The sequence below is a fragment of the Eulemur rufifrons genome, chromosome 21, assembly GCF_041146395.1.
Source record: "Eulemur rufifrons isolate Redbay chromosome 21, OSU_ERuf_1, whole genome shotgun sequence".
NCBI classification, from domain to species: domain Eukaryota; kingdom Metazoa; phylum Chordata; class Mammalia; order Primates; family Lemuridae; genus Eulemur; species Eulemur rufifrons.
This window is the reverse complement of record NC_091003.1, coordinates 26,286,535-26,301,022: the sequence shown is the minus strand read 5'-3', so window position 1 is coordinate 26,301,022 and position 14,488 is coordinate 26,286,535. Positions and strand designations below refer to the sequence as shown.

General features: G+C 52.1%; 1 protein-coding gene across 1 annotated transcript; it reads left to right on the top strand.

The window, feature by feature from the left end:
• Positions 1-8,483: 8,483 nt before the first annotated feature.
• Positions 8,484-14,174, top strand: DGCR6L (DiGeorge syndrome critical region gene 6 like). The gene is made up of 5 exons (XM_069496873.1): positions 8,484-8,704; positions 8,778-8,938; positions 12,335-12,435; positions 13,033-13,173; positions 13,651-14,174. The coding sequence occupies exons 1-5, from the start codon at positions 8,595-8,597 to the stop codon at positions 13,732-13,734; spliced, it is 597 nt and encodes a 198-aa protein (XP_069352974.1). The 5' UTR covers positions 8,484-8,594; the 3' UTR covers positions 13,735-14,174.
• Positions 14,175-14,488: the final 314 nt, after the last annotated feature.

Genomic DNA, 14,488 nt, shown 5'->3' with positions numbered 1-14,488 from the left:
GAGGTAAAAAAATAAATGCTCTGGAACTAAATACATGGTTGCACGACACCGTCAATGGACTACATTCCACTGAATTATATATTTACCAATGCTTAAAATCGTGAAATGTGGCTTCAAAGATTTATATACATTGTCATGATAGGACTTTATCACTTAACCATATCGATTGATAATGTAAATGTAAGTGTTTGAACCAGAAATACCTTGCAACTGGTGTACACACACACGGTTAGGGAATATACCAAGATACTATTCAGGACATTCTTATGAAATTTCCATGATCAATCATGCCACTCACCTTTCATTTGGCAGTGAGATTTCATTTTTCTTTACTGATTATCCCAAATATAAACTCTGTTTCTAGCTGCTGTTTCCTTGACTTATAAGTTGAGGGTGATTCTCACAGATGATACCAAATAATAATTTTGTTATCTCTGAAAAATCATGTTATGAACTTTTCTACTGTTAGCTATCACAACTGCCGTGACTTTAAGGATTTAGTCTTTTAGAAAAAGGGTGAGGGAGGGAACAGTTAAGTGGAAAACATAACGAATGAAATAAATATGGACATAAACTTTACAACTGACACAAAAATTCACTCAAAATCCTCCTCAGACTTAACCTGCAAAACTATAAAGATTCTAGAAGAAAATAGAAGTTCAGTGACCTTGGGTTGGTGATGAGTTTTAACACACAACACCGAAAAACTGTCACAGGGAGAAAATAATGACATGGATGTTATAACATGAAACATCTGGGAAAGATCAGCTATGACCAAACAATTTTAAAGAGCTAAGGTTGATTTTATGGAGCTTACAAATCCCTCTGAGAAAACCCAGCCGCATACCTGGACGACAGGGTGTCCAGCCTCACAGGTGAGTCAGGAAGTTCCTTTCCTGGCAGGCCTGGGAGTCTTGGGATATTTTAGAGACTTCAGGAAAATAGGAATTCACCAAAATCTATAGGTACCGCAGTTGACGTCTGATATTAGGGTCTTGGCTTGGGTTCTAGCTCCAATAAGACTTTTAAAAGTCTGAACTGAGATTCCTTATGAAAAATTCCAGTGAAGCAAACTTTAAAAGACTTATGTGCTCAGTACCACTCTTGCTGCATTGATGTAAATAATGAGGTAAAATCTAACAAAACTAAACATACTTTGAAAACAAGAATAATCTTACTTTATGACCAAAAATGAGGGTTACCATAGAAAGAAACTTTATGTCTCAAAGGAAAACTATAACCCTCATGGGTGATCAGATTCTAGTCCATTGTATTGTCTCTGTGCCACTTTGTCTCTTTAAGAACTGGATCCTGCCTTCTGGTGCATTTGTCCCAGTCCCACAACAATACTTGTGGGACAAGAAGCCAAGTATCATCCCTCCTATTATTCTACCTACCGTCAGTTAATTTGCAGGCCTCCCACCACTGAACAAAGTTAGAAGAGGAAAGTTTTTCTTCCAAAATTGCATAACCAAATTGGGGTACCTCCATGCACTGGAACACTATTTAGCCATACAAAGGAATGAACCGTCATGGATGAATCTTCCTTGCATATGGCTCAGTGGAAGAACAGTCTGAGAAGGACACACTCTATGGCCCCATTTAATGAGACTCTGGAAAAGGCAAAACTGCACAGGTGGCAAACCAGTGGCTGTATGGGCGAGGGTTTAAAGTATTCCATATTTTAATGGAATACACCTGCCACTGTGCATTTGTCAAAGTACACAGAATTGTACAGTCCAAAGAATAAATCAATCTATTCAAATTAAATTATTTAGGATGTGGAGTATTCCAGCACTGAATGCACAATATGACAAAGAATTGAACTGTGCTACAAGTTACTATGGTTTGGATGTGGTTTGTTGCTACCAACACTCACGTTGAACTGTCATCCCCAGTGTGGCAGGTTGGAGAGGCGGGGCCTAGTGGGAGGTCTTTAGGTCGAGGGGGTGGATCCCTCATTAATGGGTTAATGCTCTCCCATGTGAGTTCTTGCTCGTGTAGGAACGGACTAGTTCCCCCAAGAGGAGGTCGTTAAAGAGTCTGGCTGCCTTAGTTTCTCTCTCTGAATTCTCTCTTGTCACGTGGTCTCTGCACACACTTGCTCTCCTTCCACTTTCCACCCTGAGCTGAGGCAGCCTGAGGCCCTCACCAGATGCAGATGCCCAACCTTGGACATTGCAGTCACCAGAATCATGAGACAAATAAGCCTCTTTTCCTTATAAATTACCCAGCCTCAGCCACTCTGTTACAGCAACACAAAATGGACCAACAAACACACTGTAGGTGTCAGGCAAATTGGAGCTGACTTAAGTAACTTTGGAAATGAGTGGAATCTCTAGGCTAGAGCCAAATGAACTGTATTTCAACATTAGATTCTATTTTATAAAGTTATTTACAATAGGGTAATAGTTAACAATCCTAAAACCACTATATCTATATCTGAAATGGAACAATGACTCACATACGTGGAAAATGGTGAGAGCCAGGTTTCTTATTGTTGAAGTGCAAGGTTACAGATCAGCAAGGGGAGAAGGCTAGAGTGTGATCCATGTAATAGTAGATCAGAGGTGGAGATGTAAGTATAAATTCATGTTTTGCTTAATATAAGCACAAACAGTTCCAAACAGAAATATTTATAATTAGGGGTGTGTGGGGTGGGTAGAATACACACGTATACTTCCTTGCACTATCAGCTGTGAGGGCCAAGATGCAATGAGAACATTGAGCTGCCAGATGTGAGTTTTTAATACCATTTCCTAATAAAAAGAACCAGGGCTCTTTGAAGAAATGGCTGATGCTAGGACTGGGACAGCAAACGTATGAGCCAGGTTAATACTGAAGTATCAGAAAGTAAGGAAGTACTCAGAAGAAAAAAATAAAATTATGTCAAAGGAAAACGCTCCCAGCAGCCACAGTAGGAATGACTTCAGCAAGAAAATACTATACTATTGCATAATAACCAAAGCATAACATAAATATCTAGGTGTCCATATTGTATAAATGAATTCATAAGCAAATGGACTTGACTAGAAATCTCCTTTGCAAAATAATTCCAAATACTAGCTGTAGAGACCTAGCCACCAAGGAGGTGGGGCTAACTCCCCACAGCTCAAATGTGGGCTCCTCACCCCGACTCCTCCACAAGAAGACACACAGCATGGACACGGGGTTGGGGAAAACTGGCAAACACGTGCTCAGCCAGATGACCAAACTGGACAGGAACAGTAATAAGTCACCTGAAAACACGTACCCTTGATACCAAATGATGAAAATAGCATTTTACCTCTGTGATCTGCTTCCGCAAATCCCATAGCCCCAGAAAGACATCAGGTAAATTGCAATGGGAGACATTCTGCAAAATACCTGACCAATCCCCCTCAACACTGTCAACGTCATCAGAAGAAGGAAAGTCTGAGAAACTGTCACAGCCAAGAAGAGCCAAAGGAGACACAATCACTAAATGGCATGTGGGATCCTGGATGGGACCCTGGCACAGAGAAAGGCAGAACTAAGGAAACACAAATACAATATAGATTTTAGTTCATAATAGCATATCAATATTTCTTCATTAACTCTGACAAAAGATATGTGATGTTAAGAAGACACATGATAAATACTGATGGAAGATATTAATAGGAGAAAAACCTTGGTTGGAGCTACATGGGAAATCTCTGTGATTTCTCTGCAATTGCCATGAAAGTCTAAAACTACTGTAAAATAAAGCTTTATTTTAAAACATTATTATAATTTTTTAAATACTTGCCTGTTTAATTATTCATACTACTAATTACTAGTAATTCATACTGTTACCTAGTCCTGTTTTCTAAGAGCACTTAATGTCACAAATAAATAATGCAGACTAATAAAAAAATCCCAAATGTCTCTTTACATGTTTCATATTAAAATAATTACACATATGTGTAATCTTATTTGTCATATTTTTTTCTTGTGCTGTAGTTGTGTCCCGAGTTCTACTCTCTAAAATACTGGTCACCTTAGACTAGGGGGGAATTTCATTTTAGAGACTCTATTTCAATTCATGGCTGAACATATTTAAAAGAATGACTTTGTGAAAAAAGTGTTCCAATGGCAAATTGATTCATTGTGACTAGACCACTCATTCCAAAGAATCCTTCCGTTGCGTCCAGGCGTACCTTTCTAGCAGCAATACAACAGAATCAAATATAAGCCCCTGGGAAAAATCATGCAGCAAAGGAAGGGTGTGAACAAAGTTTGTGACCACGACGATTCAATGTTTCTTCACGAAGCCTTCAAAAGCAGAAGACTTTAAAAGGATATTTAAAGCCAATTTCCTCAACGATGCATTGCAGTCATTGCACACACGCAACGGATGCAATGAAACTAGACAAACAGTGGCCGCACATTCTATGAGTGATTTTAGATGTTGTTATGTTTTATGGGAAAAATAGATGATCACTCTGGAATGTACCCAAATTTAGTTGAACTTGTGAGTAATTGTAATGTCAATAGAGCTAGTCATGAAATTAATGATAAAAATGATCTGTGCCTTATTTGTGTAATGAAATGAAAAATGCTCCTAGAAAAACATATTAGACCTCAAATACATTTGAGAATATCACAAGCAAAATATATCCGAGCAAGTAACAAAAGTAGCCCATCATGAACAAATGTATCATAAAGTATCTTCACGGTAACTATACTGACATAACAGTAGAGAAAGCCTTATTCACAGCTGAATGTTAACTGACCTTTAACAAATTCTATTTAAAATGGTTAAAGCCTAGAAAAAAAGAGGGGTAACTTTCTCCAATTAATTTTATGGTATAATATCAAAGCTTGATATGGTTAATATATTTCATGTAACACAGGGTGACAATGTTTATAAAACAGGCATTGTTTTATGTACCATTACAAATATACTTCTGGCTGCTAAGCCAATATCAAAGGCCAGTGGAATGACACTTCCTTCTAGGGCTCATTTTGCTTCCTGTTGTCTTCCCTCTCCCATGGAAATGCCACCAGATAACAACAGTAGCAGCTCACTTAGGCTCTAGCCTTCCCCTGGGGTAGGACAGGAAGTGACTCACTCCTGAGTTTCCATACTGTCCTCTTCTTCTCCTTGAGGTGGTTCTTCCGTATTCTCCTCTTCCTCTCCTTCCGTCTTCTCTGGTGGCTTCTCACAGGCTTTTTCTAAAGGTGTCACTATAACTCCATCCCAGGTAGCTATTTCAGACGCAAGATAGCTGGCATCACCTTCCTGGCCAAGGATCTTCCTAAAGCCACCACATGAGAGGATTCGGGCCAGAGTCTGAGCTGCGTAGCAGACCATGTCCTCCTGTTCTGGGGTCATGACTGTGTGTATCCTGAACTTGCCACTCTCACAGGAAGGGTCAGTGATGCCCATTGAACTTGGCATCAACAGTCCTGAATCTGCAAGCCACGCCTGTGTGCCACATTTAGGGCCAAAGGCCATCTGGTGGGGCTGTCCATCACGGGGTAGTAACCCCATAGGTCAAGGATCCAGGGTGTGAGGGGCTCAAATCCAGGAAAACAAATCCTCAAGTCTTTCAGCAGTCTGATAAGAACTTTAACTGTGGATGGAGAATTTTCCTCAAACCAGTGGGCATGTCAGATGGCTGCAAAGGCACTCTGTAACACTTTGATATCCAAATGGAGTTGTGGGTCCAGTTTTTGGAGATCGGGTGGCAGGGAGCCTCATACCGCAACAGAACTGGGGCAGGAGGTGATGAGAAACTGTCTCATGAGACAGACAGGGTGTGAGAGGTGGGCTTGGAGCACCCTGGTGTTCTGTGAGGAGCACAGACATGCCACCGAGACTCAGCAGCCGTGGCGCACACCTTTGCATGGCTATGTGGATATGCCTGCACCAGGGCTCCGTGGCACAGCTGCTTCCCTACACTCCAGACCCACGAGAAGCCATGGAGAAACAAGGAGAGGCATATGCAACACCCAAAGACAGACCCACACAAAAGCCACACAGGGAAGCCTTCAGACACACACACACACACAGGTACCCACGCCTTCATACCACACGCTCAGCTATGCTTGCCCAGACACACTCAGAGACGGTACACAGCAGTCACCATGCACCAGCCTGAGGTGTCACCAGCCAGCTTGGAGGACTTGGAAGGCCAAGTGGAAGCGGACGAGGTAGACAGTGGCTGCAGAGTGAGGAAGGCTCACAGTAGACACCTCCCAACTCGGGGTGCCAGGTGGTCCCACCATGCCCACGCACAGAGGACACGCACCCCCACTGCACATCTGCACACGAGACGCACATTCCTATACACACTTCCCAGGGCAACGGTGCCCACACCACTCACCTCTGGGACTCCTCCTTCCAGACCAGGCCCTTCCCAGTGACCCAGAGGTGGCCCAGGAGTCCCCAAGCCTGAGTGACCCATTACCCACGTCAATGAGAAAGAAAAGAAACCTTTTACCTAAGCAATGGGAGCCCCCTTTAATTATCAGGCCCAGAAAGGTATTGGAATGCAACAGTAGTGACATCTCCCTCTCCTTGAGCTAAATAATTACCTCTTGAAGCCACAGGCTACATGGGCTCTAGACTGACACCAGGCAGCCACGAAACACCATACGCTGGATACCATAACTCATACCCTGTAGCTCCACAATGCATATCCAGTCACTGACCAATGGTACCTCTGTAAACCAGTGAGAATGCCTGTCAAACAACTTTGTATCAGCCCATCCCTTGTCCCCCTTTGCCCTGAAAATCCTGCTTGTGTCAAAGGCCGGATGGAGCACTCCTCAAAGCAACTTGGAAGTGTGTCCCAAGCAGCTGTTCTCATCCTTGGCCCAAATAAACTCTCTACACTAATTTTGCCTCAGTTTCTCTCTCTAAGTCGACATTCATGTACGGGAAGGGTGCTGCTGGGGTTGGGGAGCTGATTCAGGTCAGACAAGGGTGGGCGAAAGGGACTTCCTGCTGCACAGGTGGCCACAGCACAGATCCTTATGGCATGGGGCTTCCCTGTGCAGACAGGTCTTCACGTGGACGCGCTTCCAGAACAGAGGGGCTGAAAGCAGAGGTGCAGGTGAAAGGTGTGCGCAGACTGACAACCTCCGAGCTGGCTCCTGCAGCCACTTGCTGCAGGCTCAGCTCCCGCAAGCTCCAGAGCCACCTCAGGCTGCCACTCCCCAGGGGGCTTGGAGGGCAGGGTGACAGGCTGTGGGTCAGGTTCTGGATTGTGGCGCACCCTCCACACTCCATGGCAATGACCTGAGAGCTTGTTGTCATTATTCATTCCTGGCTTGTGGCCAAAAGGGATCACAAGGACGTTGCGGGGCGGGGAGGAGCCTATTTCCTGGCTGAAGAAATAGATCCTGGAAAAAACTGGAGACCACGGAGAACTTCAGGGTGACCCCAGATGGCTTGAGAACCCACCCACCTTCCTTTGTCAACCCCTTCTGCTCGAAGCCCGGTCATCTAACACAGTCCCGGCAAACACTCAGCCTAGCAGCTAAAGAATGTCTTGCGAAACGCAAATCATCCGGTCTGTGCCCCCAAACCCTTCAGAGCTTCCCACTTGCTCTTAGGACAAGCCCCTCGTGTGGCCCTGGCTTTGCGCCTGCTGTTCTTTCCCCCAGAATCCCGCCTGTTAACTGCTGCTCGTAGCTGGGTCGACACCAGCCAGCTGCGGTCCCTCAGGGTGGGACCCTCAGCGCCCAGCACAGTAGCTGGCACGGGCACCCAGCCGGAGGGGCGACCTGGGGCACAGGGAACGCGGAGCATGCAGTCCGGGTTCAGGGAGGCTGTGGGGTGGGCAGCACCGGGTGATCACGGCAGCCTCAGACGGGGACTCAGTGTCCGTCTATCCTGGCCAAGCAGCTCCAGGTGTCCTTTGCCAGCGTCAGCCTCCAGCAGGCGGGGCGGGCGGGGCGGGCGCAGACAGCCCAGGGCCGGCCCGCGCTCGGCCTCAGACGGCGCAGCAGCCGGCGGCGGGCGCACGGGGACTGCAGAGCCCCAGGCCCAGGGGCTGCGGCGAGGGGCGGGGCCTCCGTCCGCGCAGACTCCCGGTGGGCGGGCAGGCTTCAAAACTCCCGCGATACCGAGGCGGTGGAGTCTCGCCTTGAAGTTGCGCAGACGGGGAAGCAGGGTAGGGGGTGGGGCAAGGCGAGACTCTCCTGGGACCCTCCGCAGAGGGATGGGGCGGCCCCCGCTCGGAAGGACGCAGGGAGCGGGACGCTTGGCGGCGAGAGCGAACGGACGCCGGACGCGCAGCATTCGGGACTGACGTAAAAAGGAACGGCGTTGAGCCGCACTCGGGACTGTCGTTAAAGGGGCGGGGCGCACCGCGCTCGTGACCGACGTAAGAGGGGGCGGGACGCGCCGCCTGCAAGCCTGACGTAAAGGGGCGGGGCGCGCCGCGCTCGAGCCTGGCGTAAAGGGGCGGGGCGCGCCGCGCTCGAGCCTGGCGTAAAGGGGCGGGGCGCGCCGCGCTCGAGCCTGACGTAAAGGGGCGGGGCGCGCCGCGCTCGAGCCTGGCGTAAAGGGGCGGGGCGCACCGCGCTCGAGCCTGGCGTAAAGTGGCGGGGGCGCACGTCGCTGCTGGAGGCCGGCGGGCTCCATGGAGCGCTACGCCGGCGCCTTGGAGGAGGCGGCTGACGGGGCCCGGCAGCAGGAGCGGCACTACCAGCTGCTTTCGGCGCTGCAGAGCCTGGTCAAGGAGCTGCCCAGGTACGCGGGCGGGGCGGGCCGGGCCGGGCGGCTCCGGGGCCCGCCCGCGCTCACCGTGCCGCCCTGCCCTCAGCTCCTTCCAGCAGCGCCTGTCCTATACCACGCTCAGCGACCTGGCTCTGGCGCTCCTCGACGGCACGGTGTTCGAGATCGTGCAGGGGCTGCTGGAGATCCAGCACCTCACCGAGAAGAGCCTGTACAACCAGCGCCTGCGCCTGCAGAACGAGCACCGAGGTGCGCGGGGGCGGCGGGGCGGCGGGGCGGCGCGCCCGGGGAGCTCTCGGTCTCTGCGCAGGCCGGGCCCTTCCCGGGCGTCGCTGGAAGAGGTCCATGAGACCAGATCGAGGGCGCAGAGCTTTCAATAGCGCTTTTGTGGCGACCGGCGGGCCGAGCCAGTTTTGTCCGTTGAACAGTCCCGTTGGCATGATATCCAGGAACTCCCTGCTCAGGCTTCCCTGTGCCCCCATCCCCTTCCAGGTGGGACGCGTCGCCCAAGGCCTCGGTGCTTGGTCCTCCCACAGGCAGACCCTGTGGCGGCCTTGACTGCAGTGCCCTGTAGTGGATGGTCTGTTGACAGCTCTGCCGCTGGCGCCACCCTTTAGGATTAGATCCCTCTCGGGGCACCGCACCTGCTGCACATCGCATTCTTGAGTACTGTTCCCTGTGGCACCTCCTGGACCTGAAGAGCTTCCCACTTGAGCCACAAGCTTGGCCCTTCCCAGGCATTACCACTCGGAGGGAGCCGCCTTCCTGCAGATGATACGGGGCAGCTCCCCCTGCACCATCAAATTTCCACCTTTGCTATTTTATTTTCCCCAACTTATTTTACAAGTTGAAACATTCAGAAAAGTAGAAGGAATGTATAATGAATTCCCTTGTGCTCGCCACCAAGATTCAATAATTAACATTTTGCCAAAATTGTTTATATCCCTACGTATACATAACACCATAGCACTTCACCATGAGTCTTCATCATTCCTCGAGACCAGGATTTTCAACCCCATGCTCCCCACACTGTTGACATCTGTAGCTAGATAAGTCTTTACAGTGAGATACTGTCCTGCTTTGCAGGATGGCAGTGGCACCCTCCCCTAGCCATGACAGCCAAAACTGCCTCCATAAGCCCCGGCGGGGGGGGGGGTCACCCTTAGCCTTGGTTTGAGAGCAAGCATTCTAGAACAAGAACACACACTCCTGCACAACCTCACAGGCTAGCCTCATGAGAAATCGACCATTCCAGGGTGTCTCCTGACCTTTAGTGCATGGTCACTTTACTTGTCTTAGTTATCACTTTGTAAGTCGGAGTCCAGTCTAGGTTCATGCATTGCAGTTAGTCACTTTAGTCTCTCTGCTTCTGGAACAGTCCCCAACATTTACTGTGGCATTGACTTTTTTAAGAATCCAGGCCATTCTACCTGTAGAATGTCCGCGAACTGGACCTATCTGGACCTGCTTCCTGGTCCTGTCATTTAATCTGGTTCTCTACCCCTATTTTCCTGTAAACAGGACAGCAGATAGGAACCTGATTAGATGCTGGTTGAATGTTGAAAAAATTCCTCCTCATGATGCCAGGCCCCTTACCTCGAGGGCAGGCAACGTCCATCCGCCCCAGGATTAGTGTATTTCTCTCAGGGGTGGATGTTGGATTTTGTCAGATCCTTTTTCTGCGTCTGTTGAGATGATCACGTGGTGAATCATAATTTCTTTGACTGTGTTGAATTACAATGACTTGACTCCCACCGTACTTGGTCATGATATATTTTCGTTTTTATATATGTTGGATTTGATTTGCTAAGATCTTGTTAAAAATTTTTTTCTCTATGTTCATGACAGATGTTGCTCTAGTTTTCTTGTAATATCTTGGCCTGGTTTGGGTATCGGGGCACTGCCGGCCTCACAGGACAAGTCAGAAAGTGTTCTCTCCTCTTCAGTTTTCTAGAAGAGTCTGTGTAGAATTGCTGTTACTTCTTCCCTTAATGTTTTGGCGATTGTCTTTTTCTACATTTTTGTTAAGATGTGAGATGCTTACAGGTCACAAATCTGGCTCATTATTCTTTCCAATGCTCAAACTATGCCACGTTTGGCCACTGGGGGGACTTCAGGCTCATCTTTTCTTGCTTTTTCCTTGCCTCAGTTCTGGAATTGGCAATTTCCCCAGGGAGCCCTGGTTCCCTTTAGCAGGGGAGTTTTTGGTAACTCTGGACCCTGTACTACTTGTCCTTCAGGAGGCCCAGGTCAGGTTCCGGTGCCACCGGCAGCAGGCGAGCCTGTGTTGACTTTGCTTCTCCTGCTGATTTAGCAGGCGATTGGCTGCCACTGCCTTCCCTGCACTCCTCGGTTATTACTGAGGCCAAGCCCCTTGTGCCCAGGGCAGCTGGCATGGGGCCTTTCTGGCCCTCTGCTGGCCTACCCAGTGGAACCTGGCAGGGGACTTGGGACTGTTTGACGAATGGAGTGAAGGAGCTGAATTTCCCTGCATTTGTTTCCTTGCTTCCTGCCTTCCCCTTCTGTACACTGTAACCAGATAACTTTCTTGTCTCTTTCTTGTCCCCCTATTATGGAGATATCTCAAGGGTGGCTCTTGGTTTCAAACACATTTAATATGATAAATGCCATTATCGAGATGTGTACAGAATGCCAAGAAACAGATTAGGCAAGGCTGTGGGCACAGCGGGGTCCAGGCTGCCTGCAGCGGAGCCCCAGGGACCCTCCTGACAAGGGCTGCAGGCTGAGGTCTCTTCCTAGGAACACAGTATTGGGTTTTGTGTTCTTTTTTTTATGGCCAGGGACCCGTCCTGCCTGGGGAGATCGGGCCACTGGACGCCACTGGTCGAGGGTGTTGGCTGTGTGGTATTGCATATTGTTTTGTGATAGTGGTTTCTTTTCATCCATGATACCATCTTCCTATGTCCATTCCTATCAGACTGGACAGTTTGCACATGTGTGTGTTTATGGCACAGTTTAGCAGGGACCACGGGGCCTTGCCCAGTGGCTGAGGGTGAGCCTCTCTCAGAGCCACACGCTCCCCTGCACTGAGCCTCTGTGGGCTCGTGGTACCCCAGGCCTATCCCAGTGTTGGGCCTCCCAGTCTGTGCCCACCCATCTCCCTCCGGCTGCTATGGGGGCTGGGAGCTGCAGATGTGGGGTTGGCTGCCACCCTGAAGGGCAGCCACAGCCCTGCCGGGCAGAGGCTCGTGCCTGGCACAGTGACCGGAGGAGTCCTGCTGCTTTCCCAGGCCTTCGTCTCGGGTGGTGTCAGACACTCCAGTAGCTGTCCTTCAGTGATGGGGCAGGGCACACCCTGGACTGCTGGCCTATGGCCACGTGGGCCCAGAAGCCTCTTCTGGCTGGTCCTGTGAGCCTGGCTGCAGCCTGACCCAGCCTGTCCCACCCTGACAGCCTTCGGGCCCTGCCCTCTTTAATGTCCTGCACCTTCTAGAGGGCGCTGCCCTGGGTGTGAGCAGGCCTGCAGGTCTGAGGGGCCCAGCCCCCACCCCTGGTGCAGGGCTTCCCTCCACCCCTCGGGCCTGGCCGTTCTGTGGTGGGTCGGAGGAGCCAGCACGAGGGAGGGGTGTGCCATGGGGCCGTTCCCCCTCTGCTCAAGGCTGACAGGCCCTCCTCTCCTCCCAGTGCTCAGACAGGCGCTGCGGCAGAGGCACCAGGATGCCCAGCAGGCCTGCCGGCCCCACAACTTGCCAGTGCTCCAGGCGGCCCAGCAGCGGGAGCTGGAGGTAGGAGGCTCGTGGGGGGCCGGGCTGGCACCACCTCATGGGCACCACCTGGTCAGAGGGACTCAGTGGCTGCTCTGGGCCTGTGCGGGCCGCTGAGCCCCAGTGAGTCCCAGCACAGGGCTCTGCCTGGGGGGGATGGGTGTCCTGGGGCTGGGTGGAGAACGGAGGCCCTCTCTGAGTCCCCTGCTCACTGGGACAGCAGCTCCTCGTGGGTGGGCTGGGGCCCACATGGAGCAGGTGCTGATGGGGGTCATTGTGCCCTGTGGCCTCGGGTGCAAGGGCAATGGTGGGGTGACAGGGCCAGCCTGGAAGGGACCGGTCCTTCTCCTGGGGAGCTTAGGAACAACCAACAAGCCATGGGGGGATGCCTGAGGAGATGCGTGGGTGCCAGGGTGTCCAGCGGAACCCCTGGAGCCCCTTTCTAGGCTTGGTGGAGGAGCAGGGAGAGGCCCCTGTGGGCATGGTGAGGACAAGTCAGTGCCCTCGGACCCGGTGCCGCTGGGGATGGCAAGGGGATGGCGGGCAGGAGCGTGTGTTTGGGACACTGGTGGGCAGGGGGCTGAGCCCGAGCCGCCCTCACTCCCCCCACTGCGGCAGGCTGTGGAGCACCGGATTCGAGAGGAACAGCGGGCAATGGACAGAAAGATCGTCCTGGAGTTAGACCGGAAGGTGGCTGACCAGCAGAGCACACTCGAGAAGGCAGGGGTGGCCGGCTTCTACGTGACCACCAACCCACAGGTCAGTGTCTGGGCCTGCCCTGCCCCCAGCCCAAGTGTCACTGGTCCCCGAAGGCCCAATCCCACCTGAGTTTTACTGCTGGTCCCCGGGGACCTGGGCCTAGGAAGTGGGGGTGGGATGGAAATGAGGCTCCCGGAAGAGTTTCTGCTCCCACGGAAGCCAGGCCACTGCCCACAGGAGGGTAAGCCAGCTGGCTGGCCAGGGCACACTGCCTGGCATCCCTAGCTAGGCCCGCTGCGCCCTCTAGTGCTCCCTCCCGTGCGCCACTCCCAGTGTGCCAACCAGGGCAACAGCCAGCCCTGCTGGGGGCAGAGGCCTGGGTCCCACCCCTTTCTGGCAGACTGTGGCCAGGCTGCCCCAGGGCGTTGGCCCTGGAGCCTCACTGCCTGGCACCCCTGGGCCCTGGTATCTGCCTCTGGGCAGGGGCAGAAGGAGCCGGCTGCCACACTTGCCCTCACGGCGCCCTCTGCACGCCAGGAGCTGATGCTGCAGATGAACCTGCTGGAGCTCATCCGGAAGCTGCAGCAGAGGGGCTGCCAGGCGGGGAGGGCAGCCCTGTGACGGGGCCTGCAGCCGCCAGCTACGCAGCGTGGCTGGGCCACAGGCAGCGGAACACGGATCAGAACTCGTCATCCTGAAGTCTGGCCACTGCCCTCCCGGCTGCCTGCAGGGGTCACCCTTCTGAGGAGAGGTTGGTGGACCCTGGCTATACCTGTTACCCACTTATATCTGGGCTTTTCTGTCCAAACGCTAGAATAGTCTCAGACACGGGAGGCAGGCCCAGCCTGCCCGCTGTCTGCCGCAGGGCTGGGCAGGGAGTGGGGCTGAGGGGTGTAGCACCTCCTCACTCCAGGGGGCACGTCCTGACCCCACCAGGCCTCGGCCCAAGTGCTTGCTCTGGGCTCAGACCCTCCCTTGGCAGTGACAGCCCCTACGTGGAAGAGGCTCTGAGGCCCAAGCTCTATGTGACTCGGAGAAATAAAGGTGCCTCGTGGCCTGCGCGTGGCTTGCATGACACCTCTGTGGTTTCCACTGCCACTGGGGCCCTGGTGGGGCCCTGACCCGATGCCTTCATGCTGCAGCAGAGGCCTCTGCCCGGGGCTGCCCTCCTGGGCTGTGTGCCCAGTTCACCACCCTCGCCCCTGCACGGAGACTGGGAGCCTCCTGGCCTCCCCTGTCCCAGCCCTGGTCCCAGAGCACAAGGACCCCATCCACCCTGCTCCACAGGGCTGGGGCTGGACAGCATGGAGGGGGCAGCGGTGGACACCTGCCTCAGGCCTGGTCCAGGGCCTGTCAGAGTGGCAGCAGCCCCAAG